Raw genomic sequence first — 19,728 nt, forward strand, 5'->3', positions numbered from 1 at the left:
GGAGAACACGGATAGACGACTTTTCCAGCACGGGATCTTTCTTCAGGCCCAACCCTGAAACGTCGCCTATCCATGGCTCTCCGGGAATGCTGCCTGACCCGCTGAGTTACTCCAGCACTTTGGGGGGGGGGGGGGAGGGTTTCCCCCGTAAACCAGCATCCGCAGTTCCTTGTGCCCACTTGGATCTGTGCTTCCTCGCAGCACGCGTTCTTGCGTAAGAAACACGTTCTCACAGCCCCTCTGTAAGCACCGGCCTAGCTTTGTGAAAGGCTTGTCAATATTGGGAGTGTTCACGAAGGGAACTGCAGATGCTGGAAAATCGAAGGTGGATAAAAAATGCTGGTGAAACTCAGCAGGTGTAGGCAGCTTCTATGTAGGGATGGAAATAGGTAAAGTTTCGGGCCGAAACGTTGCCTATTTCCTTCACTCCATAGAAGGGTTATGGTCCGAAACGTTGCCTATTTCCTTCGCTCCATAGAAGGGTTATGGTCCGAAATGTTGCCTATTTCCTTCGCTCCCTAGAAGGGTTTCGGCCCGAAACGTTGCCTATTTCCTTCGCTCCATTGAAGCTGCCTCACCCACTGAGTTTCTCCAGCATTTTTGTCCACCTTTAACATTGGGAGCAATGCCTTATCTGCAGCAGACGTTGGCACCAGGGTTGGCAAACTAGACCTTCTGCGGCTTTTGAGTGGGGCTCTTGAAGGGGTGGAAGTGGAGGCCGGCGAAGAACACCTGGTACCTGTGCTTCCACATCAGGTAGCAGCCCAGCAGGCAGACCAGGGCCAGCACCAGGTTGAGGACCACCTGCAGCAGCAGGTAGAGCTTGACGGTGCTGGTCACCACCTCGCAGTTGGAGACGTCGCGGTAGAGGAAGGTGCGGGCGATCTCATCCTCGGGGTCCTGGATGCAGGCGCAGTGGTCCGGCTCCATGTGGCAGCTGAAGCCGGTCATCTGATGCAAGTGGTTGCCAGCGAAGGCCACGGCTGAGATGCTGAGGATCAGGCCCAGGGTGCAGAGCAGGAAGTACACCAGCTACGAAGAGGGAAAGCACATGGACTTTACTCTGTTGCAGCGGCATCACCTCACAACCTCAATATTCAATGCCCTAAACAGAACATGATGCTCTAAATATGGCCTCACTAATTTATCTATCTATCTATATCTATATAATATTAAAACTCTGTGGCTGGCTGGCTGGCTGGCTGTGTGTGTGTTTCTGCCTGACTTGTGGGTGCCAGCCTTTGATTCGTTGCTACGCCAACACCAGACCCAGAAAAGCCGAGATTTTTTCCATTTCGGTAGAGATTTCACTTTTCATTCCAAGTATCCACTCCTCATTAAATTTTGTTGTGTTTATGTACACATTTTTAATAAAATCCTTCTCCCCCCCCCCCCCCCCCCATAACGGCTGCTGGCGCCCACCTCTCGCCTCAAAGACGCCATTTAAAAACAGCCGCACTGCTGAGTGCTGGAATCTTATGTTCGGGAACGGTTTGAGTTGGAGGACCACGTCTCCCGTGGAGGCTACGGGTAGGGAGCGGCTGCGTTGGGGGAGCAGAACCAACGGGTCTGCACTTGGTCTAGTATTTTATATAACCGAAATATGACCGCCCAACTTCTATACTCAATAGTCTGACTGATGAGGCCAAAGTGCCAAAAGTAGTCTTTGACCACCGTATCTACCACTTTTGAGAAACTATGTACCTGCACTTCTTGAGCTTAGATGGGGCATCTTGGTTGGCATGGGCAAGTTGGGTCAAAGGGCCCGTTTCCATGCCTCAGGACTCTATAACCCGATAGACTGACTCAAGAAGGCGGCTTCTATAATTAAGTATCACCACCCTCTGGGCTGTGTCCTCTTTACCCTGCTGGTGGTGGCAGGAGGTTCAGAAGCCTGAAGTCCCTCATCACCAGGTTCAGGAAGAGCTGCTTTCCCGCAACCATTTCTTGAACTGACCTGCACAACCCTAATCCTACCTCAGCCACAGAACATTATGTCCAAAGAAGGGTCTTGACCCGAAACGTCACCCATTCCCTTCCCTCCAGAGATGCTGCCTGTCCCGCTGAGTTATCTCAGCAGGACAGGCAGTTCAGTTTAGTTTAGTTTAGTTTAGTTTAGTTTAGTTTAGTTTAGTTTAGTTTAGTTTAGAGATACAGCGCAGAAACAGGCCCTTCGGCCCATCACGTCCACGCCGACCCGCGATCCCCGCACACTAGCACAATCCTACACACTTGGGATAATGTATAGTCATTTAGTTTAGTTTAGAGATACAGTGCGGAAAGTGTGCAGTCAGCATTGTGCAGTGAGCAGTGGGCAGTGGGCAGTGTGCAGTTGTCAGTGGGCAGTGTGCAGTGGGCAGTGGGCAGTTGTCAGTGGGCAGTGGGGCAGTGGGCAGTTGGCAGTGAGCATTGTGCAGTGGGGAGTGGGCAGTGGGGCAGTGGACAGTTGGCAGTGGGACAGTGGGCAGTGTGCAGTGGACAGTGGGCAGTGTGCAGTGGGCAGTTGTCAGTGGGCAGTGGGCAGTGTGCAGTGAGCAGTGGGCAGTGGGACAGTGGGCAGTGGGCAGTGGGCAGTGAGCAGTGGGCAGTGGGCAGTGGGACAGTGGACAGTGTGCAGTGGGCAGTGAGCAATGTGCAGTGGGGAGTGAGCAGTGAGCAGTGGGCAGTGGGCAGTGGGACAGTGGGCAGTGTGCAGTGGGCAGTTGTCAGTGGGCAGTGGGGCAGTGGGCAGTGGGCAGTGGGCAGTGGGCAGTGTGCAGTGGGCAGTTGTCAGTGGGCAGTGGGGCAGTGGGCAGTGTGCAGTGGGCAGTGGGCAGTGGGCAGTGGGCAGTGGGCAGTGTGCAGTGGGCAGTTGTCAGTGGGCAGTGGGCAGTGGGGCAGTGGGCAGTGTGGAGTGGGACAGTGGGGAGTGGGCAGTGTGCAGTGGGCAGTTGTCAGTGGGCAGTGGGACAGTGGGCAGTGTGCAGTGGGCAGTGGGGCAGTGGGCAGTGGGGCAGTGAGCATTGTGCAGTGGGGAGTGGGAAGTGGGGAGTGGGCAGTGGGGAGTGGACAGTTGGCAGTGGGCAGTGGGCAGTGGGGAGTGGGCAGTGGGACAGTTGGCAGTGGGCAGTGGACAGTTGGCAGTGGGCAGTGGGCAGTGGGCAGTGGGGAGTGGCGAGTGGGCAGTGGGGCAGTGGGGAGTGGGCAGTGGGACAGTGGGCAGTGGGCAGTGGGCAGTGAGCAATGGGGAGTGGGCAGTGGGGCAGTGGACAGTGGGCAGTGGGCAGTGGGCAGTTGGCAGTGAGCATTGTGCAGTGGGCAGTGGGCAGTGGGCAGTGGGGAGTGGGCAGTGGGCAGTGGACAGTGGACAGTGGGGCAGTGGGCAGTTGGCAGTGAGCATTGTGCAGTGGGGAGTGGGCAGTGGGGAGTGGGCAGTGGGGAGTGGGCAATGGGCATTGGGGAGTGGGCAGTGGGGAGTGGGCAGTGGGGCAGTGGGCAGTGGGGCAGTGGGGTGGACAGTGGGGAGTGGGCAGTGGGGAGTGGGCAGTGGTCAGTGGGGAGTGGGCAGTGGACAGTGGGCAGTAGGGTGGACAGTGGGCAGTGGGCAGCGGGCAGTGGGGTGGGCAGTGGGGTGGGCAGTGGGGAGTGGGCAGTTGGCAGTGGGCAGTGGGGTGGGCAGTGGGGAGTGGGCAGTGGGCAGTGGGGTGGACAGTGGGCAGTGGGCAGTGGGGAGTGGGCAGTGGGACAGTGGGGAGTGGGCAGTGGGCAGTGGGCAGTGGGCAGTGGGCAGTGGCGAGTGGCGAGTGGGCAGTGGGGCAGTGGGCAGTGGGGAGTGGGCAGTGGGACAGTGGGCAGTGGGCAGTGGGCAGTGAGCAATGGGGAGTGGGCAGTGGGGCAGTGGGCAGTGGGCAGTTGGCAGTGAGCATTGTGCAGTGGGCAGTGGGCAGTGGGCAGTGGGGAGTGGGCAGTGGGCAGTGGACAGTGGGGCAGTGGGCAGTTGGCAGTGAGCATTGTGCAGTGGGGAGTGGGCAGTGGGGAGTGGGCAGTGGGGAGTGGGCAATGGGCATTGGGGAGTGGGCAGTGGGGAGTGGGCAGTGGGTGCAGGGGCAGTAGGGCAGTGGGGTGGACAGAGTGGGGAGTGGGGCAAGTGGGGATGGGGCAAGTGGTCAGTGGGGCATGTGGGCAGTGGACAGTGGGCAGTGGGCAGTAGGGTGGACAGTGAGCAGTGGGCAGCGGGCAGTGGGGTGGGCAGTGGGGTGGGGAGTGGGCAGTTGGCAGTGGGCAGTGGGGTGGGCAGTGGGGAGTGGGCAGTGGGCAGTGGGGTGGACAGTGGGCAGTGGGCAGTGGGGAGTGGGCAGTGGGACAGTAGGGAGTGGGCAGTGGGCAGTGGGCAGTGGGCAGTGGGCAGTGGGCAGTGGGCAGTGGGGTGGGCAGTGGACAGTGGGACAGTGGGCAGTGGGCAGGGCAGTGGGCAGTGGGCAGTGGGCAGGGCAGTGGGGTGGACAGTGGGCAGTGGACAGTGGACAGTGGGCAGTGGGCAGTGGACAGTGGGCAGTGGGGTGGACAGTGGGCAGTGGGGTGGACAGTGGGCAGTGGGGTGGGCAGTGGACAGTGGGCAGTGGGCAGTGGGCAGAGGGGTGGACAGTGGGCAGCGGGGAGTGGACAGTGGGCAGTGGGGCAGTGGGCAGTGGGGAGTGGGCAGTGGGCAGTGGGGCAGTGGGGAGTGGGCAGTGGGGTGGACAGTGGGCAGTGGGGCAGTGGCCAGTGGGCAGTGGGGAGTGGGCAGTGGGGAGTGGGGTGGACAGTGGGCAGTGGGCCGTGGGCAGTGGGGAGTGGGCAGTGGGCAGTGGGGTGGACAGTGGGCAGTGGACAGTGGGCAGTGGGCAGTGGACAGTGGGCAGCGGGCAGTGGGCAGTGGGGAGTGGGCAGTGGGCATTGGGCAGTGGGGAGTGGGCAGTGGGGTGGACAGTGGGCAGTGGACAGTGGGCAGTGGGCAGTGGACAGTGGGCAGTGGGACAGTGGGCAGTGGGGCAGTGGGCAGTGGGGTGGACAGTGGGCAGTGGGGAGTGGACAGTGGGGAGTGGGGAGTGGGCAGTGGGGAGTGGGCAGTGGGGTGGACAGTGGGCAGAGGGGTGGACAGTGGGCAGTGGGCAGTGGGGAGTGGGCAGTGGACAGTGAGCAGTGGGGAGTGGGCAGTGGGCAGTGGGGCAGTTGGGTGGACAGTGGGCAGTGGACAGTGGGACAGCGGGCAGTGGGCAGTGGGCAGTGGGGTGGACAGTGGGCAGTGGACAGTGGGGCAGTGGGGCAGTGGGCAGTTGGGCAGTGGGCAGTGGGGCAGTGGGCAGTGGGCAGTGGGGAGTGGGGCAGTGGGCAGTGGACCGTGGGGCAGTGGGCAGTGGGGCAGTGGGCAGTGGGCAGTGGGCAGTGGACCGTGGGGCAGTGGACAGTGGGCAGTGGGGCAGTGGGACAGTGGGCAGTGGGGCAGTGGGGCAGCGGGGCAGTGGACAGTGGGCAGAGGACAGTGGGCAGTGGGCAGTGGACAGTGGGCAGTGGGACAGTGGGCAGTGGACAATGGGCAGTGGGCAGCGGACAGTGGGCAGTGGACAGCGGACAGAGGGCAGTGGGACAGTGAGCAGTGGACAGTGGGGCAGTGGGCAGTGGACAGTGGACAGTGGACAGTGGGCAGTGGGCAGTGGGGCAGTGGGGCAGTGGTCAGTGGGGCAGTGGGGCAGTGGGGCAGTGGGGCAGTGGGCAGTGGGGCAGTGGACAGTGGGGCAGTGTGGCAGTGGGCAGTGGGGCAGTGGACAGTGGGCAGTGGGGCAGTGGGCAGTGGGGCAGTGGGCAGTTGGACAGGGGGCAGTGGGCAGTGGGGCAGTGGGGCAGTGGGGCAGTGGGCAGCGGGGCAGTGGGTCAGTGGGCAGTGGGGCAGTGGGGCAGTGGTCAGTGGACAGTGGGGCAGTGGGGAGTGGGGAGTGGACAGTGGGGAGTGGACAGCGGGGCAGTGGGGCAGTGGACAGGGGGCAGTGGTGAGTGGACAGTGGGCAGTGGACAGTGGACAGTGGGCAGTGGGCAGTGGACAGTGGGGCAGTGGGGCAGTGGGGCAGTGGGCAGTGGGCAGTGGGGCAGTGGGACAGTGGGAAGTGGGCAGTGGGGCAGTGGGGCAGTGGACAGTGGGCAGTGGGGCAGTGGGCAGTGGGGCAGTGGGCAGTGGGGCAGTGGGGCAGTGGGGCAGTGGGCAGTGGGGCAGTGGACAGTGGGGCAGTGGGCAGTGGGCAGTGGGCAGTGGGGTGGACAGTGGGCAGTGGGGCAGTGGGGCAGTGGACAGTGGGCAGTGGGGCAGTGGACAGTGGGGCAGTGGGGCAGTGGACAGTGGGGGCAGTGGGGCAGTGGGGCAGTGGGCAGTGGGGCAGTGGACAGTGGGGCAGTGGGGCAGTGGACAGCGGGGCAGTGGTCAGTGGGGCAGAGGGGCAGTGGGCAGTGGGCAGTGGACAGTGGGGCAGTGGGGCAGTGGGGCAGTGGGGCAGTGGGCAGTGGGCAGTGGGGCAGTGGACAGTTGTACAGTGGGCAGTGGGGCAGTGGGCAGTGGGGCAGTGGGCAGTGGGGCAGTGGGGCAGTGGACAGTGTGGCAGTGAACAGTGGGGCAGTGGGCAGTGGGGCAGTGGGGCAGTGGGGCAGTGGACAGTGGGGCAGTGGACAGTTGTACAGTGGGCAGTGGGGCAGTGGGCAGTGGACAGTGGGGCAGTGGACAGTGGGCCAGTGGGGCAGTGGACAGTGGGGCAGTGGGGCAGTGGTCAGTGGGACAGTGGGGCAGTGGGGAGTGGACAGTGGGCAGTGGGCAGTGGGGCAGTGGACAGCGGGGCAGTGGGGCAGTGGGGTAGTGGGGCAGTGGGCAGTGGGCAGTGGACAGTGGGGCAGTGGACAGTGGGGCAGTGGGCAGTGGGCAGTGGGACAGTGGGCAGTGGGCAGTGGGGCAGTGGGCAGTGGGGCAGTGGGCAGTGGGGCAGTGGGCAGTGGGGCAGTGGGCAGTGGGGCAGTGGGCAGTGGGGCAGTGGGCAGTGGGGAAGTGGGGCGTGGACAGTGGGCAGTGGGGCAGTGGGGCAGTGGGCAGTGGGGAGTGGACAGTGGGGCAGTGGACAGTGGGCAGTGGGGCAGTGGGGCAGTGGGGCAGTGGGCAGTGGGGCAGTGGGCAGTGGGGCAGTGGGGCAGTGGGCAGTGGACAGTGGGCAGTGGGGCAGTGGGCAGTGGACAGTGGGGCAGTGGGCAGTGGGGCAGTGGGGCAGTGGGCAGTGGGGCAGTGGACAGTGGGGCAGGGGGGCAGTGGGGCAGTGGACAGTGGGGCAGTGGGGCAGTGGGGCAGTGGACAGTGGGGCAGTGGGGCAGTGGGCAGTGGGGCAGTGGGGCAGTGGGCAGTGGGGCAGTGGGCAGTTGTACAGTGGGCAGTGGGGCAGTGGACAGTGGGTAGTGGACAGTGGGGCAGTGGACAGGGGGGCAGTGGGGCAGTGGACAATGGGGCAGTGGACAGTGGGCAGTGGACAGTGGGCAGTGGGCAGTGGGGCAGTGGGACAGTGGGGCAGTGGGGCAGTGGGCAGTGGAGCAGTGGACAGTGGGCAGTGGGACAGTGGGGCAGTGGGCAGTGGACAGCGGGGCAGTGGGCAGTGGACAGTGGGCAGTGGGCAGTGGACAATGGGCAGTGGGCAGCGGACAGTGGGCAGTGGACAGCGGACAGAGGGCAGTGGGCAGTGGGACAGTGGGACAGTGAGCAGTGGACAGTGGGGCAGTGGGGCAGTGGACAGTGGGACAGTGGGGCAGTGGACAGTGGGGCAGTGGGGCAGTGGGGCAGTGGGCAGCGGGGCAGTGGTCAGTGGACAGTGGGGCAGTGGGGCAGTGGGCAGTGGGCAGTGGGGCAGTGGGGCAGTGGGGCAGTGGTCAGTGGGGCAGTGGGGCAGTGGACAGTGGGGCAGTGGGGCAGTGGACAGTGGGGCAGTGGGCAGTGGGCAGTGGGGCAGTGGACAGTGGGGCAGTGGTCAGTGGACAGTGGGGCAGTGGGGCAGTGGTCAGTGGACAGTGGGGAGTGGGGAGTGGACAGTGGGCAGTGAGCAGTGGGCAGTGGGGCAGTGGACAGCGGGGCAGTGGTCAGTGGACAGTGGGGCAGTGGACAGTGGACAGTGGGCAGTGGGGCAGTGGACAGTGGGGCAGTGGGGCAGTGGGGCAGTGGGGCAGTGGGCAGTGGGGCAGGGGGCAGTGGGCAGTGGGGCAGTGGGCAGTGGGCAGTGGGGGAGTGGGCAGTGGGGCAGTGGGCAGTGGGCAGTGGGGCAGTGGGGCAGTGGGCAGTGGGCAGTGGGGCAGTGGGCAGTGGGGAGAGGGCAGTGGGCAGTTGGGGTGGACAGTGGGCAGTGGGGCAGTGGGGCAGTGGGCAGTGGGGCAGTGGACAGTGGGCAGTGGGGCAGTGGGCAGTGGGGGCAGTGACAGTGGGGGCAGTGGGGCAGTGGACAGTGGGGGCAGTGGTCAGTGGGCAGTGGGGCAGTGGGCAGTGGGCAGTGGGGCAGTGGACAGTGGGCAGTGGGGCAGTGGGCAGTGGGGCAGTGGGACAGTGGGCAGTGGGGTGGACAGTGGGCAGTGGGGCAGTGGACAGTGGGCAGTGGGGCAGTGGACAGTGGGGCAGTGGGGCAGTGGACAGTGGGGGCAGTGGACAGTGGGGCAGTGGGGCAGTGGACAGTGGGGGCAGTGGTCAGTGGGGCAGTGAGGCAGTGGGCAGTGGGACAGTGGGGCAGTGGGGCAGTGGGACAGTGGGGGCAGTGGTCAGTGGGGCAGTGGGGCAGTGGGCAGTGGACAGTGGGGCAGTGGGGCAGTGGACAGTTGTACAGTGGGCAGTGGGGCAGTGAACAGTGGGGCAGTGGGCAGTGGGGCAGTGGACAGTGGGGCAGTGGGGCAGTGGGGCAGTGGGGCAGTGAACAGTGGGGCAGTGGGCAGTGGGCAGTGGGGCAATGGACAGTTGTACAGTGGGCAGTGGGGCAGTGGGCAGTGGGGCAGTGGGGCAGTGGACAGTTGTACAGTGGGCAGTGGGGCCGGGAACAGTGGGGCAGTGGGCAGTGGGCAGTGGGGCAGTGGACAGTGGGGCAGTGGACAGTTGTACAGTGGGGCAGTGGGCAGTGGATAGTGGGGCAGTGGACAGTGGGCCAGTGGGGCAGTGGACAGTGGGCCAGTGGGGCAGTTGACAGTGGGGCAGTGGGCAGTGGACAGTGGGGCAGTGGACAGTGGGCAGTGGGCAGTGGGGCAGTGGGCAGTGGGCAGTGGACAGTGGGCAGTGGGGAGAGGGCAGTGGGCAGTGGGCAGTGGGCAGTGGGGAGTGGGGAGTGGGCAGTGGGGGAGAGGGCAGTGGGGAGTGGGCAGTGGGGAGAGGGCAGTGGGGAGAGGGCAGTGGGGGAGTGGGCAGTGGGGCAGTGGGACAGTGGGGAGTGGGCAGTGGGCAGTGGGGCAGTGGGCAGTGGGGCAGTGGGGCAGTGGGCAGTGGGGCAGTGGGCAGTGGGGCAGTGGGGCAGTGGGCAGTGGGGAGTGGGCAGTGGGCAGTGGGGAGTGGGGCAGTGGGGAGTGGGGCAGTGGGGAGTGGACAGTGGGGCAGTGGGGCAGTGGGCAGTGGGGCAGTGGACAGCGGGGCAGTGGGGAGTGGACAGTGGACAGTGGGGCAGTGGGCAGTGGACAGCGGGGCAGTGGACAGTGGGGGCAGTGGTCAGTGGACAGTGGGGCAGTGGTCAGTGGGGCAGTGGGGCAGTGGGGCAGTGGGGCAGTGGGCAGTGGGGCAGTGGACAGTGGGGCAGTGGGCAGTGGGCAGTGGGGCAGTGGACAGTGGGCAGTGGGCAGTGGGCAGTGGGGCAGTGGGGCAGTGGACAGTGGGGCAGTGGGGCAGTGGGGCAGTGGGGCAGTGGGCAGCGGGGCAGTGGGTCAGTGGGCAGTGGGGCAGTGGGGCAGTGGTCAGTGGACAGTGGGGCAGTGGGGAGTGGGGAGTGGACAGTGGGGAGTGGACAGCGGGGCAGTGGGGCAGTGGACAGTGGGGGCAGTGGTCAGTGGACAGTGGGGCAGTGGACAGTGGACAGTGGGCAGTGGGGCAGTGGACAGTGGGGCAGTGGGGCAGTGGGGCAGTGGGGCAGTGGGCAGTGGGGCAGTGGGACAGTGGGAAGTGGGCAGTGGGGCAGTGGGGCAGTGGGCAGTGGGCAGTGGGGCAGTGGGGCAGTGGGGCAGTGGGGCAGTGGGCAGTGGGGCAGTGGGGCAGTGGGGCAGTGGGCAGTGGGGCAGTGGACAGTGGGGCAGTGGGCAGTGGGCAGTGGGCAGTGGGGTGGACAGTGGGCAGTGGGGCAGTGGGGCAGTGGACAGTGGGCAGTGGGGCAGTGGACAGTGGGGCAGTGGGCAGTGGACAGTGGGGGCAGTGGGGCAGTGGGGCAGTGGGCAGTGGGGCAGTGGACAGTGGGCAGTGGGGCAGTGGACAGTGGGGGCAGTGGTCAGTGGGGCAGAGGGGCAGTGGGCAGTGGGCAGTGGACAGTGGGGCAGTGGGGCAGTGGGGCAGTGGGGCAGTGGGCAGTGGGCAGTGGGGCAGTGGACAGTTGTACAGTGGGCAGTGGGGCAGTGGGCAGTGGGGCAGTGGGCAGTGGGGCAGTGGGGCAGTGGACAGTGTGGCAGTGAACAGTGGGGCAGTGGGCAGTGGGGCAGTGGGGCAGTGGGGCAGTGGACAGTGGGGCAGTGGACAGTTGTACAGTGGGCAGTGGGGCAGTGGGCAGTGGACAGTGGGGCAGTGGACAGTGGGCCAGTGGGGCAGTGGACAGTGGGGCAGTGGGGCAGTGGTCAGTGGGACAGTGGGCAGTGGGGAGTGGACAGTGGGCAGTGGCAGTGGGGCAGTGGACAGCGGGCAGTGGGCAGTGGGGTAGTGGGGCAGTGGGGGTGGGCAGGGGCAGGGGGCAGTGGGCAGTGGACAGTGGGGCAGTGGGCAGTGGGGCAGTGGGCAGTGGGCAGTGGACAGTGGGCAGTGGGCAGTGGGGCAGTGGGCAGTGGGGCAGTGGGCAGTGGGCAGTGGGCAGTGGGCAGTGGGGCAGTGGACAGTGGGCAGTGGGCAGTGGGGCAGTGGGCAGTGGGGAAGTGGGCGTGGACAGTGGGCAGTGGGGCAGTGGGCAGTGGGCAGTGGGGAGTGGACAGTGGGGCGTGGACAGTGGGCAGTGGGGCAGTGGGGCAGTGGGCAGTGGGCAGTGGGCAGTGGGCAGTGGGGCAGTGGGGCAGTGGGCAGTGGACAGTGGGCAGTGGGGCAGTGGGCAGTGGACAGTGGGCAGTGGGCAGTGGGCAGTGGGGCAGTGGGCAGTGGGGCAGTGGACAGTGGGGCAGTGGGGCAGTGGGCAGTGGACAGTGGGGCAGTGGGGCAGTGGGGCAGTGGACAGTGGGGCAGTGGGGCAGTGGGCAGTGGGGCAGTGGACAGTGGGGCAGTGGGCAGTGGGGCAGTGGGCAGTTGTACAGTGGGCAGTGGGGCAGTGGACAGTGGGTAGTGGACAGTGGGGCAGTGGACAGTGGGGCAGTGGGGCAGTGGACAATGGGGCAGTGGACAGTGGGCAGTGGACAGTGGGCAGTGGGCAGTGGGGCAGTGGGACAGTGGGGCAGTGGGGCAGTGGGCAGTGGAGCAGTGGACAGTGGGCAGTGGGACAGTGGGGCAGTGGGCAGTGGACAGTGGGCAGTGGGCAGTGGACAGTGGGCAGTGGGCAGTGGACAATGGGCAGTGGGCAGCGGACAGTGGGCAGTGGACAGCGGACAGAGGGCAGTGGGCAGTGGGACAGTGGGACAGTGAGCAGTGGACAGTGGGGCAGTGGGGCAGTGGACAGTGGGACAGTGGGGCAGTGGACAGTGGGGCAGTGGGGCAGTGGGGCAGTGGGCAGCGGGGCAGTGGTCAGTGGACAGTGGGGCAGTGGGGCAGTGGGCAGTGGGCAGTGGGGCAGTGGGGCAGTGGGCAGTGGGCAGTGGGCAGTGGGCAGTGGACAGTGGGGCAGTGGGGCAGTGGACAGTGGGGCAGTGGGCAGTGGGCAGTGGGGCAGTGGACAGTGGGGCAGTGGTCAGTGGACAGTGGGGCAGTGGGGCAGTGGTCAGTGGACAGTGGGGAGTGGGGAGTGGACAGTGGGCAGTGAGCAGTGGGCAGTGGGGCAGTGGACAGCGGGGCAGTGGTCAGTGGACAGTGGGGCAGTGGACAGTGGACAGTGGGCAGTGGGGCAGTGGACAGTGGGGCAGTGGGGTAGTGGGGCAGTGGGGCAGTGGGCAGTGGGGCAGTGGGGCAGTGGGGCAGTGGGGCAGTGGGCAGTGGGACAGTGGGCAGTGGGCAGTGGGGCAGTGGGCAGTGGGCAGTGGGGCAGTGGGGCAGTGGGCAGTGGGCAGTGGGCAGTGGGCAGTGGGGCAGTGGGCAGTGGGCAGTGGGGTGGACAGTGGGCAGTGGGGCAGTGGGGCAGTGGGCAGTGGGGCAGTGGACAGTGGGGCAGTGGGGCAGTGGACAGTGGGGGCAGTGGACAGTGGGGCAGTGGGGCAGTGGACAGTGGGGGCAGTGGTCAGTGGGGCAGTGGGGCAGTGGGCAGTGGGGCAGTGGGGCAGTGGACAGTGGGGCAGTGGACAGTGGGGCAGTGGGGCAGTGGGCAGTGGGCAGTGGGGTGGACAGTGGGCAGTGGGGCAGTGGACAGTGGGCAGTGGGGCAGTGGACAGTGGGGCAGTGGGGCAGTGGACAGTGGGGGCAGTGGACAGTGGGGCAGTGGGGCAGTGGACAGTGGGGGCAGTGGTCAGTGGGGCAGTGAGGCAGTGGGCAGTGGGACAGTGGGGCAGTGGGGCAGTGGACAGTGGGGGCAGTGGTCAGTGGGGCAGTGGGGCAGTGGGCAGTGGACAGTGGGGCAGTGGGGCAGTGGACAGTTGTACAGTGGGCAGTGGGGCAGTGAACAGTGGGGCAGTGGGCAGTGGGGCAGAGGACAGTGGGGCAGTGGGGCAGTGGGGCAGTGGGGCAGTGAACAGTGGGGCAGTGGGCAGTGGGCAGTGGGGCAATGGACAGTTGTACAGTGGGCAGTGGGGCAGTGGGCAGTGGGGCAGTGGGGCAGTGGACAGTTGTACAGTGGGCAGTGGGGCAGTGAACAGTGGGGCAGTGGGCAGTGGGGCAGTGGGGCAGTGGACAGTGGGGCAGTGGACAGTTGTACAGTGGGGCAGTGGGCAGTGGATAGTGGGGCAGTGGACAGTGGGCCAGTGGGGCAGTGGACAGTGGGCCAGTGGGGCAGTTGACAGTGGGGCAGTGGGGCAGTGGACAGTGGGGCAGTGGACAGTGGGCAGTGGGCAGTGGGGCAGTGGGGCAGTGGGCAGTGGACAGTGGGCAGTGGACAGTGGGGCAGTGGGGCAGTGGGCAGTGGGCAGTGGGGAGTGGGGAGTGGGCAGTGGGGCAGTGGGGCAGTGGGGCAGTGGGGAGTGGGCAGTGGGGCAGTGGGGAGTGGGCAGTGGGGCAGTGGGCAGTGGGGCAGTGGGACAGTGGGGAGTGGGCAGTGGGGCAGTGGGGCAGTGGGGCAGTGGGCAGTGGGGCAGTGGGGCAGTGGGCAGTGGGGCAGTGGGCAGTGGGGCAGTGGGGCAGTGGGGCAGTGGGGAGTGGGCAGTGGGGCAGTGGGGAGTGGGGCAGTGGGGAGTGGGGCAGTGGGGAGTGGACAGTGGGGCAGTGGGGCAGTGGGCAGTGGGGCAGTGGACAGCGGGGCAGTGGGGAGTGGACAGTGGACAGTGGGCAGTGGGGCAGTGGGCAGTGGACAGCGGGGCAGTGGACAGTGGGGGCAGTGGTCAGTGGACAGTGGGGCAGTGGACAGTGGACAGTGGGCAGTGGACAGTGGGGGCAGTGGTCAGTGGGGCAGTGGGGCAGTGGTGCAGTGGGGCAGTGGGCAGTGGGAAGTGGACAGTGGGGCAGTGGACAGTGGGGGCAGTGGGGCAGTGGGGAGTGGGCAGTGGACAGTGGGGCAGTGTGGCAGTGGGCAGTGGGGCAGTGGGCAGTGGGGCAGTGGGGCAGTGGGCAGTGGGCAGTGGACAGTGGACAGTGGGGCAGTGGACAGTGGGCAGTGTGGCAGTGGGCAGTGGACAGTGGGGCAGTGGGGCAGTGGGGCAGTGGACAGTGGACAGTGGGACAGTGGGCAGTGGGGCAGTGGGCAGTGGACAGTGGGCAGGTGGGCAGTGGGACAGTGGGCAGTGGGGCAGTGGACAGTGGGCAGTGGGCAGTGGGGCAGTGGGGCAGTGGGGCAGTGGATAGTGGGGCAGTGGACAGTGGGGCAGTGGATAGTGGGCAGTGGGGCAGTGGGGCAGTGGACAGTGGGGCAGTGGGGCAGTGGGGCCAGTGGGGCAGTGGGGCAGTGGACAGTGGGGCAGTGGGCAGTGGACCAGTGGACAGTGGGGCAGTGGGGCAGTGGACAGTGGGGCAGTGGACAGTGGGCAGTGGGGCAGTGGACAGTGGGGCAGTGGGCAGTGGGCAGTGGGGCAGTGGGCAGTGGGCAGTGGGGCAGTGGACAGTGGGGCAGTGGGACAGTGGGGCAGTGGGACAGTGGACAGTGGGCAGTGGGACAGTGGGGCAGTGGGCAGTGGACAGTGGGCAATGGGGAGTGGGACAGTGGGCAGTGGGCAGTGGGCATTGGGGCAGTGGACTGGGCAGTGGGCAGTGGGCAGTGGGCAGGTGCTATAGACCAGCACGGGAAGGTAGACGCTCCCGCCGCCACGAGTCTCGGGCAGATGGAGCTTGTCAGTCTGGGAAGGCAGTCCATCTAAGAGAGGGAAAACTCTGATTTAGAACCTCCACTGCCTTGTGGCCATATCCAGTCATGGAAAAGGCTCCAGGAGTAAACCTCAAGAGAAATCCGGAGCCGGTGCCCCTAAGGCAGTTTAACCTCGCTCTGGCAGCTCCTGCTACGGCGCTGGTGCCAAACTGTAACGGCCCTGCTGTTCCTTTGGCTCGATCAGCGACGTGGAGAAGGGGGGACGTGCTGCATGGGCAACAGCCTGTCCTCCATATGACATCGCCCAGACTTGCATCCGACAAACCAGGATGCATCACCCATGGTCAGTCATGACCAAGAGGGGCCTACTACAGTGTGGAAACAGGCCCTTCGGGCCCACCACGTCCAAGCCAACCAGCGATCTCCACATACTAACACTACCCTACACACACTAGGGACAATTTACATTTATACCAAACCAATTAACCTACAAACCGGTACGTCTTTGGAGTGTGGGAGGAAACCGGAGCTTCCCAACTCTATAAGATCACCCCTCATCCTCCTGTGCTCTAAGGAATAGAGTCCTAGCCTGCTCAACCTCTCCCTATAGCTCAGGCCCTCGGGTCCTGGCAACATCCTCGTCAATCTTGTCTGCGCACTTTCCAGCTTGACAGCATCTTGCTAATGATACGGTGCCCAAAACTGAACACAATACTCTAAATGCGGCCTCACCAATGTCTTCTATAACAGCAACATGACCTCCCAACCTCAATATTCAATGCCCAAAACACAACACAATGCTCTAAATATGGATTCACTAATATTTTATATAACTGAAATATGACCACCCAACTTCTATACTCAAGACTGATGAGGCCAAAGTGCCAAAAGTAGTTTTTGACCACCCTATCTACCTGTGATACCACTTTTGAGAAACTATGTCCCTGAACTTCTTGAACCCTCTGATCTACAAGACATCCCAGAGTCCTACCATTCACTGTGCAGGTCCTGGCCATGTTGGACCACAAAATATAACACCTCACATTTCTCTGTTTTAAATTCCATCATCAACCACTTCTCAGCCCCCCTGTCCAAGCGATCAAGATGCTGCTGCAACTTTTGAAGATTTGTCACCTATTCACCTACTGTCCCATCTGCTTGCTGACCCAACATAGACAACATGCTACCTGACTTGTTGGCCTGTAGGGTGGCATGGTGGCGCAGAGGTAGAGTTGCTGCCTCACAACGCCAGCGACCCGGGTTCGATCCTGACTACGGGCGCTGTCTGTACGGAGTTTGTACGTTCTCCCTGTGACCTGCATGGGTTTTCTCCGGGATCTCCTGCATCCCCCCAACACTCTAAAGACGTACAGGTTTGTAGGCTAATTGGCTTGGGATAAATGTGAATTGTCCCTAGCGCACGGGGATCGCTGGTCAGTGCGGACTCGGTGGGCCGAAGGGCCTGTTTCCAAGCCGTATCTCTAAACTAAACTAAATTAAACTAAGAACTTCATCTAACCGTTCATTTCTTTGCTCAAGATTCCAGCGTTTGTGGTCTCTTGTGTCTCCAGCTTATACAACTCATGCTTCATAACATTATAATGGCCCTTATTTAAATTGAAGTGACAGGTTCTGATCTGATGATGTTTATTCTCCAACTGCACTTGGAATGCCATCATAGTGTAGCCACTATGGGTTAATAGACAATAGACAATAGGTGCAGGAGCAGGCCATTTGGCCCTTCGAGCCAGCACCGCCATTCAATGTGATCATGGCTTATCATCCCCAATCAGTACCCCGTTCCTGCCTTCTCCCCATATCCCCTGACTCTGCTATTTTTAAGAGCCCTATCTAGCTCTCTCTTGAAAGCATCCAGAGAACCTGCCTCCACCGCCCTCTGAGGCAGAGAATTCCACAGACTGTGAGAAAAAGTGTTTCCTCGTCTCCGTTCTAAATGGCTTACTCCTTATTCTTAAACTGTGGCCCCTGATTCAGGACTCCCCCAACATCAGTAACATGTTTCCTGCCTCTAGTGTGTTCAAGCCCTTAACAATCTTATATGTTTCAATGAGATATCCTCTCATCCTTCTAAACTCCAGAGTGTACAAGCCCAGCTGCTCCATTCTCTCAGCATATGACAGTCCCGCCATCCCGGGAATTAACTTTGTAAACTTACGCTGCACTCCCTCAATAGCAAGAATGTCCTTCCTCAAATTAGGAATTAATGTGCGGGGATCGCTGGTCGGCGCGGACTCGGTGGGCCGAACGGCCTGTTTCTGTGCTGTATCTCTAAACTTAACTAAATCTACAAAAGCCAATTGACCTACAAACCTGCACGTGTGTGGAGTGTACGAGGAAACTGGAATGCAACAAAAGCCTTTGTTCCGTGCGATCCAGTCAGCGGAAAGACTACACATTATTACAATCGAGCCATTTCCAGTGTATAGCATAGCTAAAGTAAGAAATGTTGCTGTAGGAGTAGCGATTTAAGTGTGTGGAGCGATTGTAATACGTGATTGTAGACCTGCTTCTGTGGCTAGCACGCAAATAGTCACCTGGGTTGGGCGCCATCTTGGAAACAACCACGTATGTAGGAAGGAACTGCAGATGCTGGTTTAAACCGAGGATAGACACAAAATGCTGGAGTAACTCAGCGGGACAAGCAGCATCTCTGGAGAGACGGAATTGGTGATGTTTCGGGTCGAGACCCTTCTTTCTCTCCAGATATGCTGCCTGTCCCGCAGAGTTACTCCAGCTTTTTGTGTCAATCTCATGTTTGTAGGTTAATTGGCTTGTATAAATGTAAATTGTCCCTAGTGCATGTAAGATAGTGTTGGTGTGTGGGGATGGTGGGTTGGTATGGACTCGGTGGGCTGAAGGGCCTGTTTCCACGATGTATCCCTAAACTAAATTAAATCCGGGTTCCTATTAATTCTTTCCCCCGTCACCTTAAACCTAGACCCTTGTTCAGGCCAGCGTTAACTGGTGTTACACAATCCTGGGTTGGTGCTGAATAGTTTGACTTGATACCAAAACCACGTCAGTCATCCATTACCTTCACTATAAACTGGCGAACCGTCTGTTCATCGATCTCGTACGTGACGCAGAATATGTACAGCCCAAGCAACGCAGCCACGCACATCTGCAAATTAAAAATTATAATCAATTAATTATTTACAAAGTCATTTTTTTAATGTAGTGTATTAAACAGCCTCTTCCTCCTTCTCAGCTAAATATTAAGTTTAGAATTGTGTGGCACGGTGGCGCAGAGGTAGAGTTGCTGCCTTACAGCGCCAGAGACCCGCGTTCAATCCTGATCACAGGTGCTGACTATACGGAGTTTGCACGTTCTCCCCGTGACCTGTGTGGATTTTCTTCCTCCCACACTCCAAAGACATACAGGTTTGCAGGTTAATTGGCTTGATATCAATGTAAAAATTGTACCCAGTGTTGGTAGGAGAGCAGGGCCGGCGTTAAGCCGATTTGACCGATTGCTCCCAATTGGGCCCCGCGCCTAATGGGGGCCCCGCACTAATGTTCAGTATTTCGTACGGAAATACGAATTCTCTTTGTTAAATAAAGATTTTTTTTAATTCGCCATCCGGATTTTTTTTAAACGAACATGCATAACAACTGCTGCATGGCCATCATACACAAAGGATTTGTTAACTAGTGCTGTTAGCACTTCTTAACGGTTAGTAGTTAACACCTTGTTATGCGATGTCATGAATCTGCATATATCCACATTCCTCAGTAAATGTTATAGTGTTTTGAACAAGTATTAATGACGCCGTGTTCAAAAGGGAACTGCAGATGCTGGAATATCGAAGGTACACAAAATTGCTGGGGAAACTCAGCGGGTGCAGCAGCATCTATGGAGCGAAGGAAATAGGCGACGTTTCGGGCCGAAACCCTTCTTCAGACTCATTTAATGACGCCGTGTTCCTTTGAATAAAATTCACGCGGCGTCATTAATACTTGTTTAAAACACAATTACATTACTGAGGAATGTAGATCGATGACACGTTGAGAATTTCATTTAACTCACCATCATGAGTGAGGGCCCCGGACCGCGAGAAGGGGCTTCTTCCTGGTGGGCAGGTTAGTCATTCACCTACCGACCCACGTTGTGTCTCTCTGTCTTTTGCTCACTCCCTCCCTCCCTCTTTCTCTCGCGCTCTCTCTCCCGCTCCCCATATTGTCTCTCTCTAGCTCTCCTACTCCCTCTCTATCACCCTGTCCCCTCAGCATTCCCGGAATCATTGATGTTTAGCGGTAGACAAAAATGCTGGAGAAACTCAGCTGGTGAGGCATTCGCCTGGCCCGCTGAGTTCCTCCAGCACTCTGTGTTTTTTGTTTGGCTCTGAAGTTGAAGGTGGCTCAGCGGGACGGGCAGCGGCTCTGGGGAGAGGGTTGTGTTTCTGGCCGAGACCCTTCTTCAGACAATCACAAGTACTCTCACCGACGCGAGTTCAGTTCGGTCTGAAGAAGGGTCTTCTCTCCAGAGTCGCTGCGCTGCCTGTCTGCTGAGTTACTCCAGCTTTATGTCTATCTTCAATTTCAGAGAAATACAATTTCTCACGGGGGGGCTTATAACGTCTCTAAACCCCTCTGGGACCCTCTGAACACCTCTAAACCCCCTCTAGCCCCCCTATTTCCCTCTATTCCCCTCTAAACAATTGTAAACACACCTGAACCCATCTGAAGCCCTCTAAACATCTCTAAACCGTTTAAACCCCCTAAGGCCGGCCATGCACGCACACACACAGACGCATACACACAAACACACACACTCAGACACAGAGACACAATCGCATACACTCATAAACACACACATACACACACACACACACACACACACACACACACACACACACACACACACACACACACACATTCAATCTTTCAAAGTGCCGCTCATTTTATTAGATGTGTGACACTTTCATATAGTTTTTCAAAATTTTAGTATATCAAGCATTTAATGTTTTTTTTGGTTAAAGACGAGCATACTACACGAAAT

The 19,728-nt window shown here is 61.3% G+C and overlaps 1 protein-coding gene across 1 annotated transcript in view; it reads right to left on the reverse strand.

Moving 5' to 3' along the window:
• Positions 1 to 493: 493 nt before the first annotated feature.
• sspn (sarcospan) overlaps positions 494 to 19,728 on the reverse strand; it is a 29,507-nt gene continuing 10,272 nt past the window's right edge. The window contains exons 2-3 of the mRNA XM_033039435.1: positions 17,764 to 17,850; positions 494 to 1,032 (exon numbers count right to left, since the gene is read on the reverse strand). Of these exons, the coding sequence (XP_032895326.1) occupies positions 667 to 1,032; positions 17,764 to 17,850 (453 nt within the window). The 3' untranslated portion in view covers positions 494 to 666. The remainder of the gene's footprint in view (positions 1,033 to 17,763; positions 17,851 to 19,728) is intronic.

Source organism: Amblyraja radiata, chromosome 21 (genome assembly GCF_010909765.2).
Source record: "Amblyraja radiata isolate CabotCenter1 chromosome 21, sAmbRad1.1.pri, whole genome shotgun sequence".
NCBI classification, from domain to species: Eukaryota; Metazoa; Chordata; class Chondrichthyes; order Rajiformes; family Rajidae; genus Amblyraja; species Amblyraja radiata.